This window comes from Aspergillus versicolor, assembly GCF_001890125.1.
Source record: "Aspergillus versicolor CBS 583.65 unplaced genomic scaffold ASPVEscaffold_7, whole genome shotgun sequence".
Taxonomy (NCBI): domain Eukaryota; kingdom Fungi; phylum Ascomycota; class Eurotiomycetes; order Eurotiales; family Aspergillaceae; genus Aspergillus; species Aspergillus versicolor.
The window spans coordinates 178,605-204,623 of NW_024467530.1; the positions used below are offsets into that span (position 1 = coordinate 178,605).

Here is a 26,019-nt window from a genome sequence, read left to right on the forward strand (position 1 = left end):
TGTCAGATTCGCGGATAGTGAGATGTTGATGAAACATGTGAGCAATTGTCCCTTACTGATGCTCCGCTGGCAGATGTTGCGCTAGGACGTACGTCAAGGCGAACATGGTGGGCTGGCAGATGTCACAGTAAGTCCATCATCCTTGCTCTATGCATTCCCAGTTCATTCTGCAAGGGGGCTTTAATACGACGAAAAGAACTTTTACTCGGTGTAAGAATGGGTTTCGTTATTTCCGAGCCCTAGACTGCAAAACATGAAGCATTCCTGTGGCCAAAGGAAAGTGATAGATAGAAGTTCTGTCATCAAGGTTCAGTAAGCGTGTTTTACCCCTTGCTATCGGTGAAACCTCCTTGTATGCCGATAGGTGGTCATGGTGTTGCATTCCACTGGCCTTCAGCATAATAGAACTTGGCTCGCCTAGTCATATTTCCCACCTCTGACCCTAGAGTCAATCAGACATGCAACATTGGCAGTCCGGTCCCATAAGATCTGCGAGGTCACGTCCGGTGCCTACATTACATTCTCATTACTAGACGGGGGACGTAGGACACTAGACTGCCATTTGAGAAGGCTTCATATTCAGCATAGTCGCTTCTAACCGTGATCTAACTCTCTGTTTCTCTCCAAGTTCTGTCCTGAATCTTTGCAATGGCCATCGAGGCTCCGGACCAGCCCCACTCGGTGCAATCGGGGATCAACATCATTGTCGTAGGATTGGGCCTTGGAGGCCTAGCCACTGCAATAGAGAGTCATCGAAGGGGGCATTCAGTAGTCCTCCTGGAGAAGGTGACAAAACTAAAGGAAGACGGTATGGTGAACCTGCTTAGATGCCTATTCTGAGCACCATTTGTACCGTTTGCTAAGGACGTCTCTTTAACACAGCGGGCGATGCAATCGTCATTGGGCCCAACGCGGCCCGCCTGATCAGTGCCTGGGGGACGCAACTGATTGAGAAGGTCTCCCCTCATCTGTCCAACGCTACACATGCGGACATGCTGGATCATCATGATCGATTTATTGTGCGAAATGAATTGGCAGGGAGAGGAGAGGCTTGGATGATAAATCGCGGTAGGTTGATCAGCATTCTGTACGAGTACGCGAGAGAGTTAAAGATTGATATTCGACTCGGACATTGTGTCACAAAATACTGGGAAGATGGCCATATGGCAGGGGTAGTCGTGAATGGCTCCGAAACACTGGCTGCTGATTGCGTGATCTGTGCGGATGGAGTCCATAGTGACGCGAGGCGTTGGGTGACCGGGCTCGAAGATGCTCAGCAGAGCTCAGGATGGGCGGCCTTCCGTGGTCATCTAACAACGGAGGATATCGCAAAGGACCCCGAAGCCAGCTGGGTACTGCAAGGTACACAGGAGAAAGACCAGGTGTACGTGTGGTTCGGCGATGGGATCAACTTGGCTATTACCACACTGAGAAAAGGCAAAGAGCTTGCCTGGGTCCTTATACACAAGGTACGCTTCTTTCCACGATCGACGATTGGCCTCATAGGCAGGAAGGGTCATTGACAGTTGCCACCACCGACGCAGGACTCCTTCAACGCCCATGAAAGTTGGGCGGGAGGGCGAGCCACTATTGAGGACGCGCTGGCAACCCTCAGCGGTTGGCCTGGGCATAGTAGGCCCTCCTCAGTCATTCGCCATACACTACCCGAGCGACTTGTCGACCATCTGCTGATCTATCGGCCGCCACTCAAGACATGGGTGTCCTCCGGGGGCCGTGCAATGCTCATTGGTGATGCAGCCCACCCCTACCTCCCAGTTGTTGGTCAGGGGGGAGGCCAGGCAATTGAGGATGGTGTTGTCGTCGCCACAGCGCTTAGCTTAGCAGGGAAAGCACATACTCCCCTAGCCCTGCGCGTGGCAGAGAAGATCAGGTATTTATTTCCCCTCCGACCTAGAATCTAAGGAACCATTATCCTAACCTACGTGGAAATCCTCAAAGGTATCCGCGCGCCACAGTGATCCAGCTTGGGAGTTCGACCTTACAGGACGCGTTGTTCTGGCCAGATTGGGAGGCCGTCGCGAAGGATCCGAACATTTTTGCATTCCCTAACCCTGAATGGATCTTAGGTCATGATTGCCGGGAGTATACGCATCAGGTTTTCGATCAGGTAGTGCAGGCCCTCCGTGGTCAAGCCGAGTACATCCCTCGAAACATTCCTCCGGATGGTGTGTACCGGATCGAGGACACATATATCCCTGAGTCCTAACCTTGGCGTTACGCCATGAAGCCAGACGTTCATCTCCATTCTTGCTGTGTTGATAGAATCCCAACTCACCCTCGACTTCAATATATTAGATGTTGAGTTAGGACCAGTTAATGATACTACGTACATGTGTCTCCACCCGAGTAGCCCAAGCTCTCGCCAGGTATTCTCTACGATGGTATGGCTAGAAAAACGAGATAAGCAATAACGTGAGAATTAAAAGGTCAGTCAAAGGTTAGCCTGTGTCTTATAATTTACTGTTAATATGGTATCTAAAAAGTAACTGGTTGGTATGGTAAGTATATATATATTGTAGCGGTGTGGTCATGGATATAGGCAGAAGGATATATAGAGGCGGGGTCTACGGCCTACTGACTGGTATCAAGACTGCTGAAGGTGGCGATGCAGGGCTAGAACGAGGTTCAAGCTTTAGGATATTAAATAAAAGTAGCACGGCTTAATTACGCAAGGCACGAAGCTCGAGGAGATCTGAGATCGTGGGAACGAAATGAACACCTGCATCCACAAAACCCGAACATAAGCTGTGCGAGCTCGGGCCGTGCTGTTCATGTCCAAGGCCTGCACTGTACAGAGGGAGGTAGAAAATATTTTGAATGCCCGAATTGCTAGCGTATCTCATTGTGATCGTATCTAGTGTATGGATATGCTACTAATACAGGTTCTGCAGGCTATAACCGGAACAGTCCAACTACTCTAGCAAAGCGCGTTTTCAGATAAGACCATACTGAACGCTCGGAAACCCCCGTATCAGGCCAGTAAATGACTCCGATCAGCATCGTTCAAGTCACAACTACAGATGAAGGGGAATTGGAGCCCCAGCTCCAAATTGGGAATTTGGGTCCCATCGCCGCTTCAGCTCACTAAGCCTGGCAAGGTTATGCTCACCGTACCATGCGGCAGGGCCCTCATCACCTAATGCCTCATTGACATATGCATGAACCGTATCATAGCCCATTGATTCCTGGAACTCCTCTCTGACTGGCCGAAGGAAGCCGTCGACCGCCCCATCGTATGCTGAAGACGGTGTCTTGACCACAAAATTCCTGGCGTACGCAGTCAGCCAAACAGTTTGCTACAATTCACATCGCTTTAAATCCTGTGACAGCATTGGCATAGGAAGTATACGTGGGCTTACACGTTCAACTTGCTGTCTCGCCAGGGCCAGACCCCCCTCTGCCTTTCGGGCACCGCCAATGCGGCGTCCCTGGGTAGCCTCTCAAACATCAATGTGCAGTCAAACCATGGGTTGCTGGCAGCGAAGTCCGCTGCTTGTTCAAAATACGAACCCAGGGTGGCCGAATCTGTCCGCGCCAGGTTCAAGTTGTAGATGACCCACTGCTGTTTTCTTGTACAAAAGGGTGACTCAGGCTGGTCTCTACCATGCCAATGCACGGTCTGGAGGTCTGCATCGATCGGCCCCAAGCTCGTTAGTTTGTCGAGCCAAGGCTGAGCAGTTTCCAATGGCCCTGAAAACAAGAGTTGCCATGCAAGCGTTGGCTATAACATCCGTCAGGAGGAATGAGATCAACACTAATCATGTTTCGAAGGATGCATACCTGCCCAGAGGTGTGATTGTAACCGACCGCAATTCCGCCCGCCATCTCTGGAGGGTAATCCTCATTCATGTATTCCATTAGCTCAAATACCGACCGGTTAGCGACTGGGGAGAAGGAAAACCTGGCCAACACAGCCTCGCCATTGTTGATGGGTGGGTAGATTCGGTAGGTGGCCGAGGTGACTATGCCAAAGTTCGCCCCGGCACCACGAATGGCCCAGAAAAGATCGCTGTTTTCGCTCTCGGACACGTCCACAATATCTCCCGACGCAGTTACCAAGTGAGCGGAAACAAGGGAGTCTATAAGCGGACCGCGGAGCCCATATTGTGGCCCCAGGCCTCCACCTAGTGTTGGCCCAATGGTATTAAGGCAGCGCTCACTCGTCAAAGCTACAATTGTGTGTCAGTGGCCTGTGGACACTTTGATGGGATCACGAAAGGGTTTGACTACCTGTCTCTTGACCGACAGAGGAGAGAACATCATAAAGTTGGGAATTCTCCACTCCAGCTCCAACAGTGACCGTATTGTTGTCAAGATTTAAGTCAATAGAGTTGAGATTGGACAGGTCGATGTTTATAGCGTGTTGGACCTTGTCGAACCCCAACTTGACTCCATGTCCGCCTCCTGTTGCAAGAAACGATATGTTGTGGGAACCTGCAATAGAAACCTAACGTTTTCATGAAACAGTTAAGACGGGCCTTCTCGATCCCCTGCCAAAATGGAACTTACAATTGATTGCACATCTTCCTCAGATGCTGGCTTGATAGCTGCAATATAGGATGGGTCTTTGAATGTCGACCAACGAGGGGTAACCTCTGTATTGTACGCCTCGTCGGCAGAGAGAAATACCCCAGACTCTGGAGATAGGGCAGGACGAAAGAGAGGGATTAGATAATCACCATCGTAGCACCTGCAAAGCTGGGCCACGCCCAGAATGAGGCAGAGGTTATATCGCATGGCTGGCTCACTTTCAGGTAAGGGGTTTCAAGGTTGATGCACAAAGGCACTCCTAACATGAGAAACGGGACATGTATTTAATTAGTTTAGACCTTGCTCTCTGTTGTCGCCTGCATCCCGTTCAATAACAGTGCAAATTCCTCCAGAAGGACGCTTGAAGTCAGCATGCAAGGGACATGATAATGTCTCCGCTGCACTGGAATGATGGGGATTGTCAACCAGCAAGATTCAGCACTACGGCGACGAGGATGTGGCATGTTCTACAAGACCGCCTGGAATGGGTATTACTTCCTTGAGGGGGTCGGTGCGCTATGAGCCAGGACTATGTCCGCCAGAAGTGCTGAGATTCCCCATCCTTCTGTGTTGCCATGTAAAGATTACCCACAGCTGAAATGAAATTTAAAGAACAATCAGATTAATTTATTGGGGACGGGGAATGACAGGTCTGGCCCGCGACCACGGAAAAAAGAAACCGTATTCCTTCTTCGTATGCACAGCAAAAGTTGGTGCAATTCGCACTTAAATTGTATGTAATTCTCCAGAATCCAGTAATCCTTCAATGCTGCTCAACGACGACGTGAAACTAAGTAAGATCAAATCTCGCCAACCTTTGACTGTGCTTTGTTTGTCTTATAAACCTCAGAGGTTGCTGGCCCACCAACAAACCCTAAACGCCCCGTGCGGAAAAGGAAAAAGACGGTCTACGGTGGATTATGGTCTGTTATCTCAGCCATAACCCCCAGGAGACAGTTCGTAATACGTATAGACTTAAACCACATTCTTCAGTATCAATAAGTGTCTGGCGGTCCTTTCTTCGCGACAAGGTCGAGATACGCACTTGATCTTCTCCTCCTAACGCGTTGCGTCGTGGGCACAGACTCAATTACTGAGCCATTCTCTATCGTACCTACCTGTAACCTGCCAATAAAAGAGGAATTGACACAACAAGATCGAGCGGTCTTAACTTGCTATGTCCGACAGGGGAGCTTCTGGCCGGGTGATGAAGTCCCTGAATGCAGCTTCCAGCTTGTCAACAAGCAGGGTGGCGATGCTTTCGGATAGGCGGATAGCTGGACCAGAAATTCCGACCTGTAATTTCTCATGGCCAGGAAACAACTGGACATGCACGTCCTCGAGTCGTCCGTGAAAAGCCCACCTGTGTTTGCGGAGCTGCCCATCTAGGACCACCGGGGGAACAACATCCACATTCTCTAGGATCAGAATATGGCTGAAGGCCGTGTCAATTGGCCACGACGTGCAGCGTGGAATGATATCTTCCAATTCGCATGTTTCGTATGGGATACGTGAAACATGTTGCTTCTGGGAATGATGGAGAAGGTCAAGAACAGATGCACCAGAGGGAATGGTGATACGCATTGGAGCCTCCGCCGCCGTACACCCTGTGACTTTATCCACATCACTTATCGGGAGGCTCCGACCCTCCACAAACTCGCCAAAGACAACGTCGTCCTCTTTAGTATACTGGGATAGGACGAATGCCCAGGCGGCGCGGAATACCGCTGCCAGCGTGATGCCAGCCGGCGGGGTCATGGCTGTCATCTCCCTGGACACAAATACCATTGATTCAGACTCCGGATCCACCACCAAGGACGGGTCCAGGAGAATTGGCCTAGTAATTTCCGAGCCATCAAGAAACTTTGACCAGAAGGCGGTGGCTGCAGTGGATGTGTTGTGCGTTAGACGTGATTGCATGTATCTAGGGAATTCCAACCCTCTCTGGGATAGTTCCTGGCCCTCAAATACTGCCATGAAGTCTTTGAAGATGGCATCAAGAGTCATCGCATCGATTTGAGCGTGGGTAGTTCGGAGAACCAGACTGCTCTCCGTGTGGCTATCGACTCTGCTCAAACTCCACCAGGGGCGCCCATCCAGGATATTCCTAGTATCGTGATCGCAGAACCTTGCGGCATAGTCACCAACTCGCTCCTCGCACCTGAAAATGGGTATAGAGGCTGACCCTGGCCTACGGAGAAAAGCTTGGTATATATCTCCATTTTGCATCACATAGATAGACCGGAGGCTGATATGGTTCTGTTGCACGATAGTCCAAGCAGCCTCTAGTCGAGCGTGATCTATGCCCGAGATATCTATCGTCAGGTGCATGGGCTTCAGCAGGCAACTTTTTCTTTGGAACGGAGTGACGGGCAAAAACCCACATTCCAGATCATCGGGCGAGATCCCCACTTTGCGCAAGAGCTCGGCCGCCAACAAGGAGTCCAGCTCGAAGGACGCCAATGGTGAAGTGTTCTGGGGCTGGCTCGATGCTTTTATAACCTTTAACGTATCTGCCATCTCCCGGATGGTGGGGTTGTTGAACACAATAGCTGAGGACAGCTCGGAAAACCCCATTTTGCGTATCCCAGCTGCTAGGTGAATAGCATCCAGCGAGCTGCCGCCTAGGTGAAAAAAATTGTCCTTGACTCCAACCTGCGTGGCAGCAAGGCTGAGAGAGGTGGCCCAGAGTACTAGTAATAAGTGCTCCAGTTCGTCTCTGGGTTCGTCGCGGTGCTGTCTCAACACGCTGCTATACCCTCTCCTTTCGGCCGGATTCAGACCGGCCGCAAGCGTGCGAAGACTCCCACGATCTGTTTTCCCAGACGGTAGCATAGGCAAATGAGAGATCAGGAGAAGGTCAGATGGAACCATATAGGACGGCAGTGTATTCCCCATAGCTGTCAGCGCCACCTGAGCCTCCGCACAGAACTTAGAATCCGGCACAAGGAACAGACCGCGCTCATCGCTCTGGGGTGCAATTGGCATCAGCTGGCGTTGGCCTTGCCTACAAACGAACCCCAGCAAGGACGGCTCTCTGCCGTCCGTAACAATCACCTCGGCCAGGACGGAATGCGGCGAGGGGAAGCATTGTTGCAACGCAAATTCGACCTCCGCGAGCTCGAGTCGCTGGCCACGAACTTTGACCTGCAGATCTTTGCGGCCGACGTAATGCAAAGAACCGTCTTCAACATCAAACCTTACAAGATCCCCCGTCTTGTACATTCTTCCGTAAGATTCACAGGCCAGCTTCCGCGCCCAGGTAGGAGTGTCAATGAACGCCGCTGCACTTCGTTCAGGTGGTCCGAAGTAGCCTCGTGCCAGTGTGTGTCCCTGTATCACCAGCTCGCCTACGTCCCCGGCACGCATCAATCGATTATGATTCTCGGGGTCCACCACCCAGGGAGTGATCGTGAGAGGAAAGCCAATATTATTCGGACTGGCCTGCGTTGCACCCGGGTTGACGACATTGAGACATCCGGCTTCTGCGGGACTATAGCCGTTGAGAAGCTGCACATAAGGAGTCCAACGTCGGACATCCTCCTGGGTAGACGCCTCCCCACCTAGTAACAGCGTCCGCAAGGCTGTGAGTTGCTTAGGATCAATTAATCGGCTAACCGAAGGAGTCAGTATTGCGTGCGTAATCCCATAACTGTCCAGGGCGCGGTTTAGGTCACTCTTTCTCTCGCTCTCAGATGGGATACAGAGACAAGCGCCGAAAAGAAACGGAAGAAGGTGCTCGAACGCCGCAAGGTCAAATGAGTTGGAAGAAAACTGAAGAAAGCGAGAGTTCTCCGTAATTCCCATCTCACTCCCAAGGGCCAAGGCGCAGGTGCAGACTGCTTTGTGTTCGATCAGGAAGCCTTTCGGCTTGCCTGTCGATCCAGAGGTGTAGACGGAGTACAGGGCGTTCTCTGGCCGGTTGCCGGGATCCAATGGAGCCGTATCTAGGGGATGGATCTCGTCTACTACAATGACGTTGTCACTTATCTCAGACGCCATCTGGGAGTTTCCTGCAGAGGCCAGTACCAGGTGCGCCCCCGATTCGCCAAACATCCCCCGGAGGCGTGCCACAGGAAAGGATGGATCCCACATCATGAAGGCACCCCCAGCCTTGATTACAGCATGCATGGCAACGGCCATGAGTTTCGATTTCTCGAAAAGAAGGGCAACCAAACCCTCAGCCTTCACGCCCTGCCGACGGAGTTTGTTCGCTAGGACAGCAGAACAGTTGTTTAGCTCACGGTATGTCAAGCTGCCATCACAGGCACAAACCGCAGGCGCATCTGGACGGGCTTGAAATTGCGCTTCATAGATTTCGTTAACGCATGAGTGGACTGGATCTCGCCTGGTATTTTGGAGGGCTTTCTTTGGAATATAGCTCGCCAGGTCTAGATATGGCTCATCCCCAGTATCAACTTCAGCGTTTAGAACAAATGCACCAGCCTTTTGCAGCTGACAGTCGACGGCGGTTGGGCTCGTGGTCTCCATTATTCTGGTACAGACTTGGACACGTAGGGCTGCAGGAGAGTATATGCGACTCGGACAGGTTTTGCTGAAGAAACTGACAGCAGATAGAAAAGAGAAAATCAATGGGCGTCGCTCAGTGCGGTGTAAGTTGTAAGTATGGGATATGTTTGTTAATTATCCTTCTCAGTTTCCCGGACCTTCACACGGACCTTAGATGATATTTCTGACATAACTCCTTGGGGAAATAAATGTAACGGTTTCTCTCGATCACAGTAGCGGCACATAATGGCGCAGTAGGCTCGGATTCTCCACTTGTCCAGGGACCAAAATAAGCTGGCTGGGCCAGTCGAAAGCCTTGCTTGGCCTGTCTAGACCTTGACGAGGAGAATGTTGTGACACGCGACGCAAGGTCCTCTTGCACAGACAGCTTCAACATTGGTAATATTCTCATCTCTCTGTGCAACAAAACCACATATTGCACGTCGAGGTCCCTTGCTTGCTCAAGTGACAGCTCGATCGAGGCCTGCGCCTTGGAAGATACCTCAGCCGTACAGTCATACCAACTTGAGAAATGCAACTAGTACGTATGGCGGGTGCCCATATGATAAATCTCAGTTTGCCAGGTACATTTCCTTGGTGGAGGTAATTTTCTCTTTGCATTTCGTCTAGCTGGGAGTCAAAACGTAGTCTTGCATCCTTTGACGGGGCTTTCGACGATATGGCCTCTTTTTCTACTACACATCTTTGGGATGTAAATCTAATGCGTGGGAATGGTAGCCACCAGCCCACCACTATCAAGGACATTCCTATTCCAGTCACCCTTCTCCTTACTTCCATTCTTTTACCTCCGAGCTTTACCACCGTGGATAAGGCCGCCACCGACTCGTCGCCATTGCCCCCGCTATAGGCGGGCTTCGTTGATGTGCTTGAGAGATCCTCTGTCAGCAGTAGTCCTAAGTCACCCAGGGAATGCGTAGCTTCTCCAAGAACCGCAAAGGTGGGCTGTACATGATTGTGCCAGCGCTTAAAGACCCCCCTTCGAAGCTAGGGTCTCAAGTCTCGCTGGAATATACCGAATCAAATAGTGTGTTGCTGTGCGCGCTCCGTGCCCTTCGTACCGTGCATGTCACGCCTCGGGGTCACCAATGTGCATGAAGACACCCTGGCCCGGATGTGTTTGCCAGGTATTTGTGCCACAATCAGGGAGAATAAATCGCTCTCACTGAGTATAAAACCTTTAAGCCGAGCGACCAGTTTCCCTTGTCGTCATATTATCCCACGTATTCCACGTTCAGGGAACCTGCGTTATTCATATAGGTCAAGGCTAGGGATAATCAAGATCGAAACACTGTTCCGGACAACTCATTGCACCCGAATGCTACGCGGATAGTGGTTACGAAAGGTATGAGTATATCAATGCATCCTACCAGTCATCCTGTGGCCTACACACAAGGAAATGCAACCCCTGACATGCTTCTGGCAGCGTTCATAATGGAAGAAATATCCTCAGCTGGCTTTGCCCATAGCCTTTGTATCTGGCTATAGACCTAAATCTTTCACGACGTCGTAGGTTTCCATCCCCAAGATCTCCAGGCCTTGTCTAGCATCGGACGCAGTCGTTTTCGGAAGGATGCGCTGCGAGACCCATTGGTAGACATCTTTTGCCTGGTGGGGGATTCCCTATACGGCCCGTCCGGTAGAGTCTCCTTAAAAACCATCGTTGTTGGCAACCCTTTGTCGATACACACCTTGACGCACTTTGTGTCACCAAAGATCTCAATCGAGGCATCGAATCCTGCGACCTGATCGACACAGGACTCGCATGCGAGCGCGAAGGTTCCGTACTGGAAAATTCCACTGTCATCATTAGCCTGGCTGAAGCTTACCCCCAACATGGGGACCCGACAGTGGCACAAGGTGAGAAACCTACGACACCTTGGGGTATACCGATAATCTCCCGCACAGCGCGCAAATCATGCGAGCCAAGGATAGAGAGTATCTCCCACATCATAGCCGTCTCCTTCGTGATGGTGATTCCAAGCTCAACTTGGAGGGGTTGCTCCATATCAGCATCTGTCTACGCTTAACAATCCGACTCGCGATAATCGTGAAATGTCCTTGGATACGTTCCGGGTTGCCCGAGGAAAACTGGATTTGGTCCAATAATACGGTTCGTATCTTGCAAATTCAAAGCAATTGGCTTCTCAATAACCACGTACTCGTTGGCTTGCGGCGCGAGTACAGCTTCGGATGCGTGCAAGGCATGATTACTTGCTATCAAGACTAGTTCCATTTCCGGCGCACTGCATAGTTCGTCGACGTCTAACCTCGTATTGGGCCTAGAGGTGCCTGGGACCTTGACATGGCTGTATTTCATAGCTTCCTCAGAGACATCGCAACGGCATGTGATCTGAAAGAGGTGGGATAAGGCGTTGAGTGAGGGCACATGGACGACTTGCGTGACCATGCCACGTCTACGAACAATTAGCAGGCGTTCGTAGTGCGAAGGGTTAATCATTCCAACGGCCCTATGATCTTAACTCTGATTATACGGCGATCTGGCGCAACTGGGGTAGGCTTCATGCAGAACATTTTAAAGGTTAAGGAATGCCTCGAGGAAGGGTTGAACCCTGCCTCTGCGGGTATAAATCGACGTTGGACACAAATGAAGCATCCACCAAATCGGCTACGAAAGGGCGATTTATATAGTTATGCTATATGCCTCGGGGGAACAAGGTGGACTTTCCGGCTGCGATTGGATGCCATTCAGAGCGCGTCGGGTCAGGTCGAAGGCCCAATAATGAGTACGAGACTGAAGTCTATTCACTGGCTTTCACACCTAGATAGAATATAGAGAGCTGCTATATATACACTGGTTATACTTGTGCAATGAGCAGCTCAAGTCCTCAAGACAAACTCGCTTCGATCTCCCACCACTATCTGCATGTAGGCCCGGCCGTTGCCATCCGCCTTGATGCCGGTGACACCCTCCTCCCATTGATTATTATTTAATGCAGCAAGATGATACGCAACACCTTCCTGTAGGTCGGTAAAGGCAATCGTTATATTCTTGGGCTTCTTTGGGCCCCGGAGAAGAAATTCCACGCGTATACCCTCCGGACCACGCACGGGATGACAACGCGCCACCATGACTTCTGGGAAGGGAACACTGTCCAGCTTGGGTGCTGCACGAACCTGCTCATCGACAGGACCGGTGAGCAGATTAGCCCAGTCCTTCCTCCTCCCAATACGGGCGCGGAAGAGAAAAGTCGTAGCGAGCAAGGATAGGCCACGATTCGTAAGGGCACCACTTTTGGCCGAGGTCTCAACGAGGGGATGTAGCTTCTCGTCAACTTCAGCAATGAGATCATGAGCAATGTCGGACTCGCCAAACTCAGTGGCGCAGTTGCTATAGGCACAGTGTGCGAAGCCAGGGCCTGCCTGGTAATTGCCTACATCCATCTTATCGGCACCCACTAAATACTTGTTATCAATTTGGCGCGGGCCCTGGTCTGAATTTAGTGAAAGGAGTGTTTAACTTACCAAGGTTTTCAAGATAGTATTTTCCAGTTTTGGCCTTTTGAATATTACTTTCTTTCGACAGCAGCCATAGTCGACGCCCGACTTCTGGCATCCCCGGAGAGCAGTCAAACGCGCCTGAAACGTCACCGAGTACACCTGTAAGACCGATTATAGGGAAGCCCGCTGGATGAAGATTAGCTCTGCTTCTCGTTGGCATAATACGCGCAAAATACATACTGATCGCAGATCTCAGGGCGACAATGCTCCCATCTGGATTCATAAAGTCTTCCTGGAGACCTTGTTGGAACCGATTATGGAGGAGTTTTGCGGCCCTGCCAGTTTTCATATACGAGTCATAGGCAAGGGCGCCTTCCATGCCAATCAAGTTACATGAGGAATAAATCCAGTTTGGCTGCCAACATTAACACGGATCAGAGTATCAGGTTCGTGATTAGGGCTAGCTCACCTCACAGGGAAAGAGACAGTACGAGCAACTCTCCCAATTTTTCATCAGTGCATCAAAGATGCTCTCCGTGGTGTGATGGTAGTTCGCTTTGTCTGTGATTCGGAAGTTAAGGGCATTTGGTTGACGGTACCGATCATCGCCATTGAGTTTCTCATAAAGAGACAGGCAGAGCACAATGTAGCCCGTCACCATGATATTATCGCGGACCACTGGATCCCAGTCCTACCACTCGTCATTATATATTTACCTTTAACATCAGGACTCAACTAACGAAAGTGAACTTTCCCCATAAAGACTCCCACTTCCAGTAATTCATGACATCTTTCGTGGTGCTCCTCTCGATCAACCTTTCCTGGCCTGTTTTGATGTATCCCTGGAAGCTGGGCATATAGTATTTCTGCACCACTGCCAGGGTGTATTGCAGGAAGTAAAGCTGGTATCTCAGTGCTGAAGTCTGGAACTGATCAATAACTGTAAAGTTGGACCAGTCGTCAGGAGCCTGATGAGCCACCTCGACAAAATGTTGCAGCATTCTAAGTTCCTCGATAGACAGCTCGCGTTTCTCATCGGGGTCTGGCAGAGACTGAACGCGCGCACTCCATTTCGATTCTGCATCCAGGAGGAGACCATTTCGGCTCTCTCGCATGCCCAGGGCCTTATAATGTCGCGAGCGACCGGCAATAATACCATAAGCTGCTACTCCAGCAACAAATGTGAATACTATTGGGGCTGCTGGTTCCCAAAGCCCATCACCAGTGACTGCTGTCGCAACGAGGCCAGGGATAATCCAATTTGCTAGAACGAATGCAAGCCCACCTGCTCCGAACCAGGCGAATAGTGAGAGTGGAATCAGGGCAACAGAAATAATAACCCCAAAAGCGCCCCATATACCGCCGACGGCAAGGAAGCCGGCTCCTGGGAAAGCGCAGCTGAGTCCAGCAACTCGGATTTGAGGGTCTTCGAATTTGTAAAAGCCGGTCACAGCCAGAGCAATGAGAAATGCATATTGGAGCTGAGTTCGTCGCTGATAGCTGGAGGTCACCTTTTGCGCACCGGTAAATACAGGAATGAGCAGTCCTGATGGCACGGGTTGAGGTCCTTTGCTGTATTTTAGCTTCATTAATTGACGTTGAGATCGGTTGCACGACTTGCCTTCGTTTTGCGTCATGTTAGTATTCTATAAGCAGTGACGGTTTATATACTGGCTGCGAAGGTGTATACCAGGTGGTTAGACGACCTTATAGTCAGCTCCTCATGGCATCATGGCCCCGCTGGATCACCGAGGATAATCGGTTCTCCACTGTTGATCCAGTACTTGGAAAACAGGATAGCGCTGACTCGCGCAAGGCCTGTGCTGCTGTGCTGACTCGTGCGAGTCAGTGACAGAAGTACGGGTGGGCATCTTATGTAGAGCTTTGCGTCTGTTTTACACCCCAATGCTTGAGGGCACGCTTAGTTCTTGTAATTTACTCATTGAATTACGGCGGCTAGCTACTGGTCTAAATCTGAATTGTTGTTTGTAACTTGGCCTGCTGCCACTAGCATGGACAGGCGTATTTTGCATCTTTTCGTGGAGAGATAGGGCTACAAATACGCAAGCATGACAGACAAATAAGTCGTATTATTCCATTCGAGCCTGTCATTTCCAACCAGCACACCGACTGAAGAGCATGACGTTCGGAAATCGAAAACAACTAAAACTAGCCACTGTCTGATTACACTACAAGGGCTCACTTGCTCGAGCTGTGTCGACGATGTGGAAAACGCATGCCTTTCAGTACCCGGAGTATTTGCGGCGCATGTGAGTCTGCAGTCCTTGACTGCACGAATTGTGTACGATCCGGAACTGGCCAATCCCGAGATTCTGGCAAGTGAGGTTGATCAGATCGGCTTCGGCGCAGTACCACAGGAGGAAGATGAGGAGGAGTGGATATCCCAATGGCTCACGGCAGCTAGGTCCAAAGACGATACGGTGCGAGAATGGACTCGGGCGTTCACCTTGTCCGCAGCTCTCAGTGGGCTTGTTTTCATAGTCGAAGTAGTTGGTGGTAGGATATTATCGCCGGTATCACTATTTCTGATCAGATCCATCATCGTTGTTCCGAGTATCTGGCTGAGTGCAGCCATCCACAAGGAGGCCTGGAGGGCCACGATGCGTGGTCGCCCGAACGCGTCGCTTCTATCATCCTGTGGTCTCATTGCCACCCTAGTAGCCGGCTTGTATGGAGACCTAGATGCTTTGACTCAGAATAACAACTCTGCCTCGATGCAGTTCAGCATGACGTCCGCCTGTCTGCTCATGACGGTCATAATAGGGGGCCGCGTTACGAAATGCCACTTCTCGCAACGCAGCAGCCAGTATCCGGCCGCATTAGCATCTGCCTTGCCGCAGTCCGCGAATTTAATGAGGAATGCTGGTTGCATGGGTGAGGACACTGTCTCAGTTCCTATTGATATGCTGCGCTGTGGTGATGTTATCCGAGTTGACCCGCAAGAGAACTTCCCTGTAGATGGCAACATCGTCAAAGGTCACACCTCGGTCCGCGAGACAGTCATTAATGGTGAACTGACACCAAAGTCAATTGACCCTGGTGCCTCCATTTATGCTGGCTCATCGAATGGCCTTGGAGTGGTGTTCATAGAGGTCTGCGCAGTGAAGAGTGAGACCTGGCTGGGTCAAACACTCAAAGCAATGGCGCAGTCGGGCGAAGCAAAATCCAACATGAGCCATTTTGCTGATCGTTTACTTGGTCGATTCTCTGTTATAGTGATCATTATATCTACAGTAGCTGGAGTTTATCATTGGTCTCAGGGTGCTTCTATCCAAATGGTCCTGACTCGGATTGCGACGGTGCTGCTGTGCGCGTGCCCCTGTACTTTGGACATGGGCATGTCCGCTTGTCTGATGTCTGCTGTTTGTACGTTCGTTCTTCCATCCGCTATACATTAGCTAGATCTGACGATGACTACAGCTGCTGCCTCCAAAGCCGGTATCCTGCTTAATCCTGGATTTCATATCGACAACAGCGCAAACGCTAGAGCCATTGTATTCGACAAGACAGGGACTCTTACAACAGGAGAGCTTCAAATTCAAGGTTCATATCTGGAGAATGATTGGTCAGATGGTGCTCAGTGCGAGCTTTTCTGGAACCTGGTGGGAGTCCTCTCACGATCGTCGGAACATCCTGTATCTCGTCTACTCTGTGCACAACTTCAAAGGGAAGATAAGGAAGATTTTGGAGATATCGAACTCCTGTCCCATGAGGAATGCCCCGGCCTCGGTATGACTGGCATTGTCTCACACGCAGGGGCAAAGTTCAATGTCATTGTGGGCAACCAGCGCCTTCTACAGATGAATAACATCTACATTGCCACTGAGCTTCCAGACCGGCCCAAGTCCTTTTTACCAGTAGGTAATGTATACATCGCCATCGATAATGCTCTTGCTGGCCGGATTGCGTATACCGACACCATTGCTAAAGGTGCGAGTCACCTAATCCATACACTCCACAGCCGTGGTTTGAGTACTTTCATCATGACAGGCGACAGCAAAGCCCCAGCGACCGCCGTTGCAGAGTGTATTGGTATTCCAGCCTCCAATGTCTATGCCTCGTTGCTTCCACACCAAAAAGCAGAGCAGATCCAGCGTCTGGAAGGGCAGTGCGGCCATACAGTCATGGTAGGAGACAACGCAAACGATATCCCGGGTTTGCTTGCTGCCACGTTTGGTTTTTTCTTATTCCATCGTCCACCTTCTCGTAACAATATACTCTCCCAGCTGCAATCAGAAGCAGATGCTATCCTCTTACCCAATACTGAGAATGGGCCCGAAATACATGATATGGAGCGGGTCAGCTACGCCCTCGGGCTCATACGGGCTACCAGCCGCCGCATGCACCAGATTTTATCGTTCTCGCTCGTCTACAATGCTGTCGCTCTGTGCTTGGCGTCTGGCCTTATATCTGGTGTGATGCCTGAAGGAAAGCAATCATGGCTTAGCCTAGAGCCGTAAGTAACCCCTCCACTGATTATTGGTGTCTATGCAATATCGTTGCTTACTGTATGTGTATGACAGATCGTCTGCTAGTCTTGCAATGTCTGTTAATAGTATGTTAACCCTGTGGTTCTCACTTCAGCTACAGAAGTGAAGGCCCAGGTATCTGACGCTGGCAAATAACCTGACTGGCGCCCTGTATTTCTGGAAAGCCCCTGCACACTGGCAACATAATTGCCACGGCAGCGAAATACTACCCTGATATATCAATCCCGAGTTTTCGGTTGTTTGTGAGGGGTCTCCTGAAATGCCTGCTAGTATAATCCATGCTAAACATATATTTCCATTAAAGGACATCCGTCGTGTCTGATATAGAGTCTGAATACATGGAGTGCGTCCATGACAATGACTGCCTTCAGTAATTTCATAAGATTATTGTTGATTACTTGAAACACGTTGCTCACAGTCAATGGGTCTCTCCCCGTGCGGAGGACGTTGTACGTTCCCAAGCATGTTATTCCTTATCATAATACCATAGGCCCGTTTAGATCCACACGCTGTTTATTTGTTTTTCGCGCCGTCCCGCACCCAAATAACTGGGATAGAAAACAGAGGACGGTTGGTAAACCATGTAGTACAACATACGCGAATGGGGTTTTGCATACCAGGGAACCCCATGCGTGTCACAGTGTGAACCCAGGAACTCTTCAGTATTTTGCCATGCTGCAGAGTCGGCAGTTGCCTGATTCAACAGTGCCCTGTTTCTCTCCCCCATGGTCACATTAGGATTCTTGACCACCCTAGGACGATGGGCATGCACGGATGGGCTGTGAGATCCACCGACAGTGTCTTGTGGGTAGCTTACATGTCTGGCAAAAGGGGGAGATAATACTCAGAATAATAACAATAATCTGTCAACAAAGATTTCTCCATCTAATAGATATTCGACTTTGCTGGTAATACATGACGCGATTCAGGGCCAACAATGAGAGATTCCCTTTCAGACGACCACACTAGGTGATAATCTCCTTATAATTGCCAGGCATTTTCAAAAAGAGGCAACCGGTTAGAGTGGAGATTTGTTGATAGTCTGCCGACTATGTGGCTTTTCTGGGACAGGCTGACGGAATGGATGATATGTGCCTCCCATATTTGACGACCAGATCAACATAGCATAGTTGCTGCTGGTAATGGGTGATCATCCTACTTAACCCCTGCATGTCCTTGCAGTCAATCTAGGGAAAGAGCTATCTTCATTAGTGCTGGCCTTGAAATCATGAAGTACTCCGTCCTGGCTCTTGCGGCATGGCTTTGCTGTGCTACAGCCATCCAACACAGTGCAATCGACTATATATCCCCTCGGGGTCAAATAACTATCGATGACAACAAGGGATGGGAGTCTCTCAGCCAGAATGTTCTTTCCAAGCCCTACGAGCCGACAAGATTCCCAAATGGGATGTATGTTTCCAACGCTGTGCTCCAAAAATATATTCTAAGCAGGTTATCATAGCATCAATCTAGGCCTTGCCGAAAACTGGCTGATCCAAGACGAACTGGCCGCGTATCTGAAGGAAAACGTAAGGGAATACCCTATTGAGATCGTGATCCTGGTGCTAACCGGTCTTGGACAAGTTCACCATTGATCCTCTTTACCACCTAACCTACGGACAAGGAGCAGCGGCCTCCCCCAAGCTTCGTGAGGCTCTTGCTACGTACTTCAATGAATACTTCGATCCATTTACCCCCGTAAACAAGGGCGAGATCATTGTTGCTTCTGGTGTGACATCATTGATCGATTCTATAGCCTGGAATACCTGCAGCGATAATGAAGGTATCATTATTCCTCAGCCATTATACAATGGGTTTCCGACAGATATACACTTCCGTGGTCACGCCAAGTTCATAAACGCCTCTTTTGTTTGGGCAGACCGTGGATATTCCTTGGACGACGTCTTTGATCCAGTCATGATTAGAAAGTCGTTGGACAGGGCCTGGGCGGACCATCAAAAGCAAAACATAACCATGCGTGCTGTTATGATTGCCAAGTATGCTCTGCCTTCCTTCGAGTTCCGTAACTGAGGCTTACCATGACAACACAGTCCGCATAACCCTCTAGGACGCTGCTACGTTAGTGGACACCCTTGGGACTAACGAGAACCCGTTACTAGTTGCTAATTTCTCCGTAGTCCGAGGAAGCATTGAAGGCAATTGCCAGCTTCTGCGGTGAGCACAAAATCCACTTCATTTCAGACGAAATATACGCCAACTCCGTGTTTGAAAACAAGAACGCGACGAACGCCACTACATTTACTTCGGTGCTTTCACTGAATCTGAACAGTACCATAGACCCCGATCTTGTTCACGTCATGTATGGAATGAGCAAGGATTTCGGGGCAAGTGGCCTTCGACTCGGTGCGCTACATTCGCGAAATGAAGAGATGATCAAGGCAGCTTTTGGTGTCAAGTAAGCCGACTGCCACTATACAGAGACAACAAGAAAATCGCTAAAAGGATCCATAGTCTATTCTCGTGGCCGTCCTATCTTGCCCAGGACATGTGGGCTCGCCTTCTTGAAGACAAGACAGCCACCAAGGACTTCCTGAAAAAGAACAGTGATCGCCTTGCAACCAGTTACGAACATGTCACTAAGTGGCTGGACGACTTGAAGATTGAGTATTATCATGGAGGGTGAGTACTGTGCTGCCTATTCGTGTATAGTCTGATCGGCCATGACTCATGCGTAATAACAGAAATGCCGGACTCTTTATCTGGGTTCGGATCCTTCGCGAAGAGAGCACTGTCACACCGGCGCAGCTCATAGACGAATGTCGCAAGCGAGGTGTTAATATTGGGGACGGGCAGAACTTCCTGCCTGAAGGAAGCACTGGATGGTTCCGTATCACGTTTTCGTATCCCCGTTCCATGTTAGAACTCGGGCTCAGGCGGTTGGAGGAGACTCTCGCTGCGCTAAACTTGGTTTAAGTGTGAGTACCGGAGGTAGCGATGACTGTTGCCCTTCAATCCCTGGCCGGTTGTGGATGGAGCAGCAGATGTCCTTTTGATATGGTTTAACATGTTGACAAAGACTATAGTTTTCCGTACTGTTAGGTAGTAGCCATTAACTCAGTTTCTCCATGCCGGTTTCGTTAATGATAAATTAATCCATTGCGACTTCACTGTCGAAGTTCAGGTAGAATAAAGTTAAGAGGTAGCGACGACCCCCGCGACGGGAGCTGTGGGATACAACTCGCTCATCAGAAACGTCAGTTTTGTCCTGTATTGGTGGAGATCAATACAAGTACTAAAAGTACTTCAACCAATACTACCAGAGGACTGGCAGTAAGTCTCCAATAGCCGGTCTCATTCCCGAGCATTGCCGACAGTACCATCCGCCAGCGTGCACGATACGGATGGCTGGCAGAAGGGCCGCACAACAAGTCGAAAAAGGACAAAGTCAACAACTGCTTGATAGGATGAGCGCTCTGCTGCATTGGTGCCGGCCTCGACGTTGCACTATGCGGGTTCCGTTGCTCATAAGTAGTATGGAGTATATCCGAACATGCGGTTTTACCTTTACAACGGTTTACCTGGCCCCGCTAACAATTACAGAAATGCATTCGTTTAAAATTTTTGTTTCCACTCGGCCAGCTTCTGCTAACCTTGCTTCCCGCACGTTGAAATCCTCTTCAACTTGCCGAATCTGCTACAAGCTGGCTGCGTGAAGCAAATGAAACTTTCCACCCGCGATCGCGGAATACCAAGGGAGAAAAGGGCCGATAAAGGGCCGATTCCCTCATGGAAGCTTGTTATAGACCAGGGAGCCGTCACTCAGACGGTGCTAGGCCATGAGCATCCTGGGTCTGGTACTGAAGAAAGCCCGTATGTTGTCGCCTGGCTCGATAACGACTTCCGCGACCCCATGCTGCTCAGTATGACTCGCAAGATCGTGATCACACTGATCGTGTCCTTTGCAACACTGGTTGTTGCGCTCGCGTCGTCCGCATACACTGGCTGCATGAAGGAGCTTATTGAGGACTTGGACGTTGACAGGGAGGTCGCGACTTTGGGTCTGTCGCTGTTCGTGCTTGGATTTGCACTTGGCCCTGTATTCTGGGCGCCTCTAAGTGAGGTAGTTGGACGACAGTATCCGTTTATTCTCTCCTTTGGCGCAATGGCTGTTCTGCTCGCTGGCTGTGCTGCGTCCCCCAATATCGAGTGCTTGATTGTCCTGCGGTTCTTCGCCGGCGCCTTTGGGTCGGCACCCTTGACCAACGCCGGTGGTGTCATTGGTGATATGTTCCCAGCTCGGCAGCGTGCACTAGCCCTAAGTTTATTTGCGGCCGGTCCATTCATGGGTCCTGCATTGGGGCCGATTATCGGTGGTTTCCTAGGAATGAATGCGGGCTGGCGTTGGGTGGAAGGGTTCCTTGCAGCGCTGGCCGGCCTTTCGTGGCTCACTATGGCCCTATTTGTGCCAGAGACATATGCCCCCATTCTTCTGCGTCGGAGAGCAGAACGACTTTCGCGATGAACTGGGAAGGTGTACCGGGCAAGGCTCGATATGGGCCAGCGGGCCAGCCTCGGAGAAATACTGCGCAAGTCGTTGTCGCGCCCGTGGGTTCTGTTATTCCGAGAGCCTATCGTGTTGCTGCTGTCTATCTATATTGCGCTTATATACGGAGCCCTCTTTATGACATTTGGTGCATTCCCTATAGTCTACCAGGAGGGACGGGGGTGGAATGAGGGCGTAGGGGGTCTTTCATTCTTGGGCATTATGGTCGGCATGATCCTCGCAAGCATCTACACTATATATGATAATCAGCGGTATCTGCAAGTCTTTGACAGACACAATGGCTGCGCCCCTCCTGAGGCTCGCTTGCCGCCAGTTATACTGGCATCAATTGCCATTCCTGCTGGCCTTTTCTGGTTCGCATGGACCAGCTCTCCTTCTGTTCATTGGATGGCTAGTATTGCGGCCTGTGTTCCATTTGGCTTCGGAGTCATCCTGGTATATCTCGGTATTTTGAGCTATTTGATAGACTCATACACGATCTTCGCGGCATCAGTACTTGCTGCTAATTCCGTTATGCGGTCTGGCTTCGGTGCTATCTTTCCATTATTCACGACATATATGTACGACGGTCTTGGGATTCACTGGGCTTCGTCAATACCTGCGTTTCTCACACTAGCCTGCGTTCCTTTCCCTCTTGTTCTCTACAAGAAAGGCAAGATTATTCGAAAGCGGTGCAAATATGCCGCGCAGTCAGAGGCGTATATGCAGACCCTTCGGGAATCAGCAAACCAGAAGACCACCAGTAAAGACTAATAGAATTACTCTCAAACTGATGTAATCGGTTCCAGTGTGAGGACCAGGGGCAGCAGATGGCTCTTTTGCTTTTCAATCCCTAGGCAGTTGTTGGCATACGTCCTTTGGATAATGGCCGTTACATGTGGACGAAACTTTACAGAATCCTGTTCTGTCAAATTAATTAGTTACCGAAAATATAATTAATGGCTCATCCAATTATGCAACAATTATGCAACAATTATGCTCACCTTGGGTATTTTGGGTAACCCAGACCCCCCGACCGCACAAGCGTGAGAACTGATTACCATGGCTCTAATATGTAAAATTGCTCAAAAGGGCCCGACGGTACAGATCTCAAGCGGGCGAGGGCTTTGTCGGTTGGCTGAGTATAATATTTATATATTACGTAGCTCCTTGGCGGTGCTAGCCGTATATCGTAGGGAAATATATATTAGCAACAGCTACTTTTGGGTGATATAGATTGCAGGGCCTGCGAGTAGGAGTAAGCACTATATCTTACACTTAATTATAAAAGTCAAGCCCTCCATTCCAGATTAGGGTCAGGTTGGACCGGGTTTTAGTTAATGACAGTGGTTAACGGAGAATATGAATACTCCGGACTAGATCCTGACAGGTATCTTGAATTTTTGGTCGTGGGGCCAGTGAACCGTGGCGGTGCACTCGGGGGATTGATATTTTGGGGGTACCAGCCACCATTTGATCATTGATCTTCAGCCCGGTGTTGACATCGGCGGCCGTCATGGGATGGTTTTACAGAAGCGATGAGGCTCATGTCAAGGCCAGTGTGTATCGAACCACCCATACTGTCGGTTGTTCCGTAAATAGGCCCTGTGGCTGTGCGGAGATACGAGAAAGAGACCCGCCATACTGCAGATCGGAGGCTGATGTTCATTGCATACTCCCGAAGCAGACAGTCCTTCGCTTGGGCCTCGTATTCTGTGATGAGTCTTGAGCCTTGACATAAAAGGCTCAAGCCTGTCCTGATATTTTCTGTTGACTGTAATCACCACGATCATAATGTCCTATTATACTCAAACAGCACATTCAGCCACACCAATTCCTGCCAAGGATGACCCTTCAGTCCTGGCCCAGGTTGAAGAAGATGCCAGAGCACTGGACAAAGCCATGAGCGGCTGGCGCAAGGACAACGTCACCATCACGCGAATCGTGTTATCGACATGCTTAATTCCAGGACGGTCAGAACTGCTTCAGGAAACCACAAAACAGATATACCGGTACGACCTTATGAAAACCCTTAAATGGACGACCACAGGGCTGTTCAAAAAAGCCATCGTGGCGTTAATGCTAGGGCCAGTGTGGAACGATATCAACCGTCTGCGCATGATAATTCTGAAGGCCGACGCACCCACTCACCGGTTATGTGCTGAGGTCATATTCTATCGAACGACTGCACAGCTTGCAAAGATTAAGGAGACGCACCAGGATAGGTACCGCTATCCTGTCGAGGACTTCATCAATTGCTATCAAAAACGGACCCGTCAGCTCCTTCGACTATACATGGAGACTGCCAGGCCCGATGACGGGTCCGATATTCGGGACACCGCAGGGATCGAGGCCGATGCTCGCACGCTGCACGATACCATACCACATAAGGGCAAGGAAGCTGAATTTTCGGCTCTGCTTGCTCGGTGCTCGCATCAAAGACTCGTGGCAATTAGTGATGAGTTCAGGTCCATCTACGCTGTGGCCCTAGAGGACTACATCAAAGAACATATATCGGGAGACTTTCAAAACACACCCCAATGGTTACTTTCCTGGGCTAGAGATCCTGCGGAGTATGGCGCCTGTATCCTGCGGAAGTTATTTCCATCAGAAATTACAGGTCTTATGAACGATGAGCGTCTAGTGATCGATACGTTTTTATGGTGTCATTGGAACCGACCAGTCTTTGAGGCCGGGAAGGAAAAGCTGGATGCAGAAGGCTTCAATCTCCGTGCGAAATTGAAAAAACGCGTGGTCAACGGTCCACTCCGCGATCTCATTCTCAGAATTTATGATGGTCTGATTTAACCCGCCTTCGCCTCTCAATTCAGTCGGAGGCGTATATACAGAGTCTCCGGGAGTCAGCAAACGAGGAGAGCAGCAGTGTAGATTAGTCGATTCCAGCCCCAGGGCCTCGATCGTTCGATAGTATACATAATAGTATTTATCAAGGTTCATACTTCGAATATGACTGCTTTCATTCCTTTGCCGGGTATTACTCAATGCACCAATGGCTTCGTGGTACTTCAGTGGGACGCATAAGGGAACTAAACAAGGCTCTATTTTAATTGGCTGCCCAAGGCCCAACTTGATCCAGAGAGCCGGATGTCAAGCGGACCGAGCCAACTAGGTAAGCTAGTGGCCGGCTGGCCGGAAGCACACCAAAAAGTGGGTATAGCATCACGGAGATGAGGCATCCCGAGCATGACGCTCCCGTTTCTATGTGAGGAAACGCCACATGAATCCGTTCAGCCAAACTATATAAAACACTTAGGACCGCTGAGCCCTAGTGAGCTTTAACATCCCAGAAAAGTCAAAAGTTCCCTCCAACATGGTCAAAATCGCTGTTGCTGGTGGCTCGCAGGGCCTCGGGAGCGCCCTCGTGCAAGGTCTCGAATCGCACGGCTCCCATGAGGTCAGGATTCTTAGCCGCAAAGCCCTTGACGGTGATGCGCGGTACCTTGCTGTCGACTATAGCAGCATTGAGGAGTTGCAAACGGTGCTCGAGTCTAACAACATCCATACCGTCATCTCAGCTCTATCCATGGAGAATGGTGGTGGCCAGTCCCAAATGAATCTCATCGAAGCGGCCGAGCGGTCCAAATCCACCCGCAGATTTATGCCCAGTGAGTTCGGCATTGTGTATAAGGAGAAGTAAGTACTCTTACTGCTACGTGGTTATAGTATGGTCAAAACTAACGTTTTTCCAATTAAAGACATATCGCGGCCCTACCTTCGTGCCGCTGGAAGCTGAAGGCTAGCGAACGCCTCGCTAATAGCTTGCTGGAGTACACGCTTTTCTCCAACGGCCTGTTCCTCGATTATCTTACTTCTCCCTTGGTCTCAACGCCCCTTGTCTATTCCCTTCCTGTCTTCATCGACCTTGAAAATAACTTCGCCGCGCTACCGGGAGACGGTAATGCCACTATTTCAATGGCTCATACAATCGATATTTCTCGCTATGTCGCCGCTATCCAGGATTTGCCGAAATGGGAGACACACTATCACCTTATTGGTGACCGTTTGTCCCTTAACGACGCCGTGAGAATTGCCGAAGAAATTAAAGGCACTACGTTTGAAAGGCACCATGATAGCGAGGAGGAACTACTCAAGAATAGGTGTATTCCATTACCGATATATAACAGCCTTTTGCCTGCTGGGATGGATTGGTCATATATGATCGGAATGATAGCTGCGACTGGTGTGAGAGTTATCGATCGCGAGATGGATTTGGATACTGGCCTGGCTGTGAATAGGCTCTTCCCAGACATGCAGAGGCACACCGTCCGTGATGCCGTACAGATGTGGAACGAGGCTTCGGGAAAGAAAAAGTAACCATGTCTTCTTTAACAAGATATAAGTGGGATATATGGCTATTACGAGGAAAGTCACCCGCTCGTGAGTAGCTCGAATGCGTCTATACGGCATAATCTTACGCAAGGTCATATAGTGACTGACTATATA

At 50.0% G+C, this 26,019-nt stretch overlaps 10 protein-coding genes across 10 annotated transcripts; 6 read left to right on the forward strand and 4 right to left on the reverse strand.

The window, feature by feature from the left end:
* Window positions 1–435: 435 nt before the first annotated feature.
* fqzB (FAD-dependent monooxygenase fmqB) lies at window positions 436–2,227 on the forward strand (the record flags this gene model as incomplete). The annotated part of the gene is made up of 4 exons (XM_040809192.1): window positions 436–808; window positions 883–1,469; window positions 1,545–1,891; window positions 1,924–2,227. Exons 1-4 carry the CDS (start codon window positions 649–651, stop codon window positions 2,225–2,227), a joined length of 1,398 nt encoding a protein of 465 aa, XP_040669672.1. The 5' UTR covers window positions 436–648.
* A 613-nt stretch (window positions 2,228–2,840) lies between these two features.
* On the reverse strand, window positions 2,841–4,824 carry fmqD (FAD-dependent monooxygenase fmqD). Its single transcript, XM_040812810.1, has 5 exons — window positions 4,531–4,824; window positions 4,252–4,468; window positions 3,802–4,190; window positions 3,381–3,742; window positions 2,841–3,288 (listed from the first exon to the last, which is right to left on the reverse strand). The coding sequence occupies exons 1-5, from the start codon at window positions 4,756–4,758 to the stop codon at window positions 3,036–3,038; spliced, it is 1,449 nt and encodes a 482-aa protein (XP_040669673.1). The 5' UTR covers window positions 4,759–4,824; the 3' UTR covers window positions 2,841–3,035.
* An 894-nt stretch (window positions 4,825–5,718) lies between these two features.
* On the reverse strand, window positions 5,719–9,042 carry nrps11 (nonribosomal peptide synthetase fmqC; the record flags this gene model as incomplete). The annotated part of the gene is made up of 1 exon (XM_040807249.1): window positions 5,719–9,042. One exon carries the CDS (start codon window positions 9,040–9,042, stop codon window positions 5,719–5,721), a length of 3,324 nt encoding a protein of 1,107 aa, XP_040669674.1.
* Window positions 9,043–11,010: 1,968 nt separating this feature from the next.
* On the reverse strand, window positions 11,011–11,700 carry ASPVEDRAFT_763212 (uncharacterized protein). Its single transcript, XM_040816338.1, has one exon. It carries the CDS (start codon window positions 11,537–11,539, stop codon window positions 11,105–11,107), a length of 435 nt encoding a protein of 144 aa, XP_040669675.1. The 5' UTR covers window positions 11,540–11,700; the 3' UTR covers window positions 11,011–11,104.
* Window positions 11,700–14,177, reverse strand: ASPVEDRAFT_891109 (uncharacterized protein; the record flags this gene model as incomplete). The annotated part of the gene is made up of 5 exons (XM_040818513.1): window positions 11,700–12,533; window positions 12,565–12,699; window positions 12,781–12,955; window positions 13,010–13,231; window positions 13,281–14,177. The coding sequence occupies 5 exons, from the start codon at window positions 14,175–14,177 to the stop codon at window positions 11,920–11,922; spliced, it is 2,043 nt and encodes a 680-aa protein (XP_040669676.1). The 3' UTR covers window positions 11,700–11,919.
* Window positions 14,178–14,263: 86 nt separating this feature from the next.
* On the forward strand, window positions 14,264–17,021 carry ASPVEDRAFT_85336 (heavy metal translocating P-type ATPase; the record flags this gene model as incomplete). Its single annotated transcript, XM_040817682.1, has 3 exons — window positions 14,264–14,384; window positions 14,737–15,927; window positions 15,982–17,021. 3 exons carry the CDS (start codon window positions 14,264–14,266, stop codon window positions 17,019–17,021), a joined length of 2,352 nt encoding a protein of 783 aa, XP_040669677.1.
* Window positions 17,022–18,511: 1,490 nt separating this feature from the next.
* ASPVEDRAFT_891112 (pyridoxal phosphate-dependent aminotransferase) lies at window positions 18,512–19,985 on the forward strand (the record flags this gene model as incomplete). Its single annotated transcript, XM_040818514.1, has 6 exons — window positions 18,512–18,580; window positions 18,636–19,048; window positions 19,103–19,130; window positions 19,190–19,467; window positions 19,524–19,691; window positions 19,754–19,985. Coding segments are annotated over 6 exons (1,188 nt in total), but the record flags the coding sequence as incomplete, so codon positions are not given.
* A 577-nt stretch (window positions 19,986–20,562) lies between these two features.
* Window positions 20,563–22,329, forward strand: ASPVEDRAFT_54208 (MFS transporter; the record flags this gene model as incomplete). Its single annotated transcript, XM_040814899.1, has 3 exons — window positions 20,563–20,584; window positions 20,786–21,505; window positions 21,590–22,329. 3 exons carry the CDS (start codon window positions 20,563–20,565, stop codon window positions 22,327–22,329), a joined length of 1,482 nt encoding a protein of 493 aa, XP_040669679.1.
* Window positions 22,330–23,349: 1,020 nt separating this feature from the next.
* On the forward strand, window positions 23,350–24,509 carry ASPVEDRAFT_152347 (uncharacterized protein; the record flags this gene model as incomplete). Its single annotated transcript, XM_040808296.1, has 1 exon — window positions 23,350–24,509. The coding sequence occupies one exon, from the start codon at window positions 23,350–23,352 to the stop codon at window positions 24,361–24,363; it is 1,014 nt and encodes a 337-aa protein (XP_040669680.1). The 3' UTR covers window positions 24,364–24,509.
* Window positions 24,510–24,886: 377 nt separating this feature from the next.
* Window positions 24,887–25,890, forward strand: ASPVEDRAFT_135813 (uncharacterized protein; the record flags this gene model as incomplete). The annotated part of the gene is made up of 2 exons (XM_040807242.1): window positions 24,887–25,197; window positions 25,272–25,890. The coding sequence occupies 2 exons, from the start codon at window positions 24,887–24,889 to the stop codon at window positions 25,888–25,890; spliced, it is 930 nt and encodes a 309-aa protein (XP_040669681.1).
* Window positions 25,891–26,019: the final 129 nt, after the last annotated feature.

Excerpts from the sequence above, each read along its gene's own strand:
- fmqD (XM_040812810.1), bottom strand. The coding sequence starts at position 4,758 with ATGCGATATAACCTCTGCCTCATTCTGGGCGTGGCCCAGCTTTGCAGG. Across the intron at positions 4,469-4,530 it reads AGGAAGATGTGCAATCAATT|GTTTCTATTGCAGGTTCCCA; the intron begins GTAAGTTCCATT and ends TGAAAACGTTAG. Across the intron at positions 4,191-4,251 it reads CTCTGTCGGTCAAGAGACAG|CTTTGACGAGTGAGCGCTGC; the intron begins GTAGTCAAACCC and ends ACACAATTGTAG.
- ASPVEDRAFT_763212 (XM_040816338.1), bottom strand. The coding sequence starts at position 11,539 with ATGATTAACCCTTCGCACTACGAACGCCTGCTAATTGTTCGTAGACGT.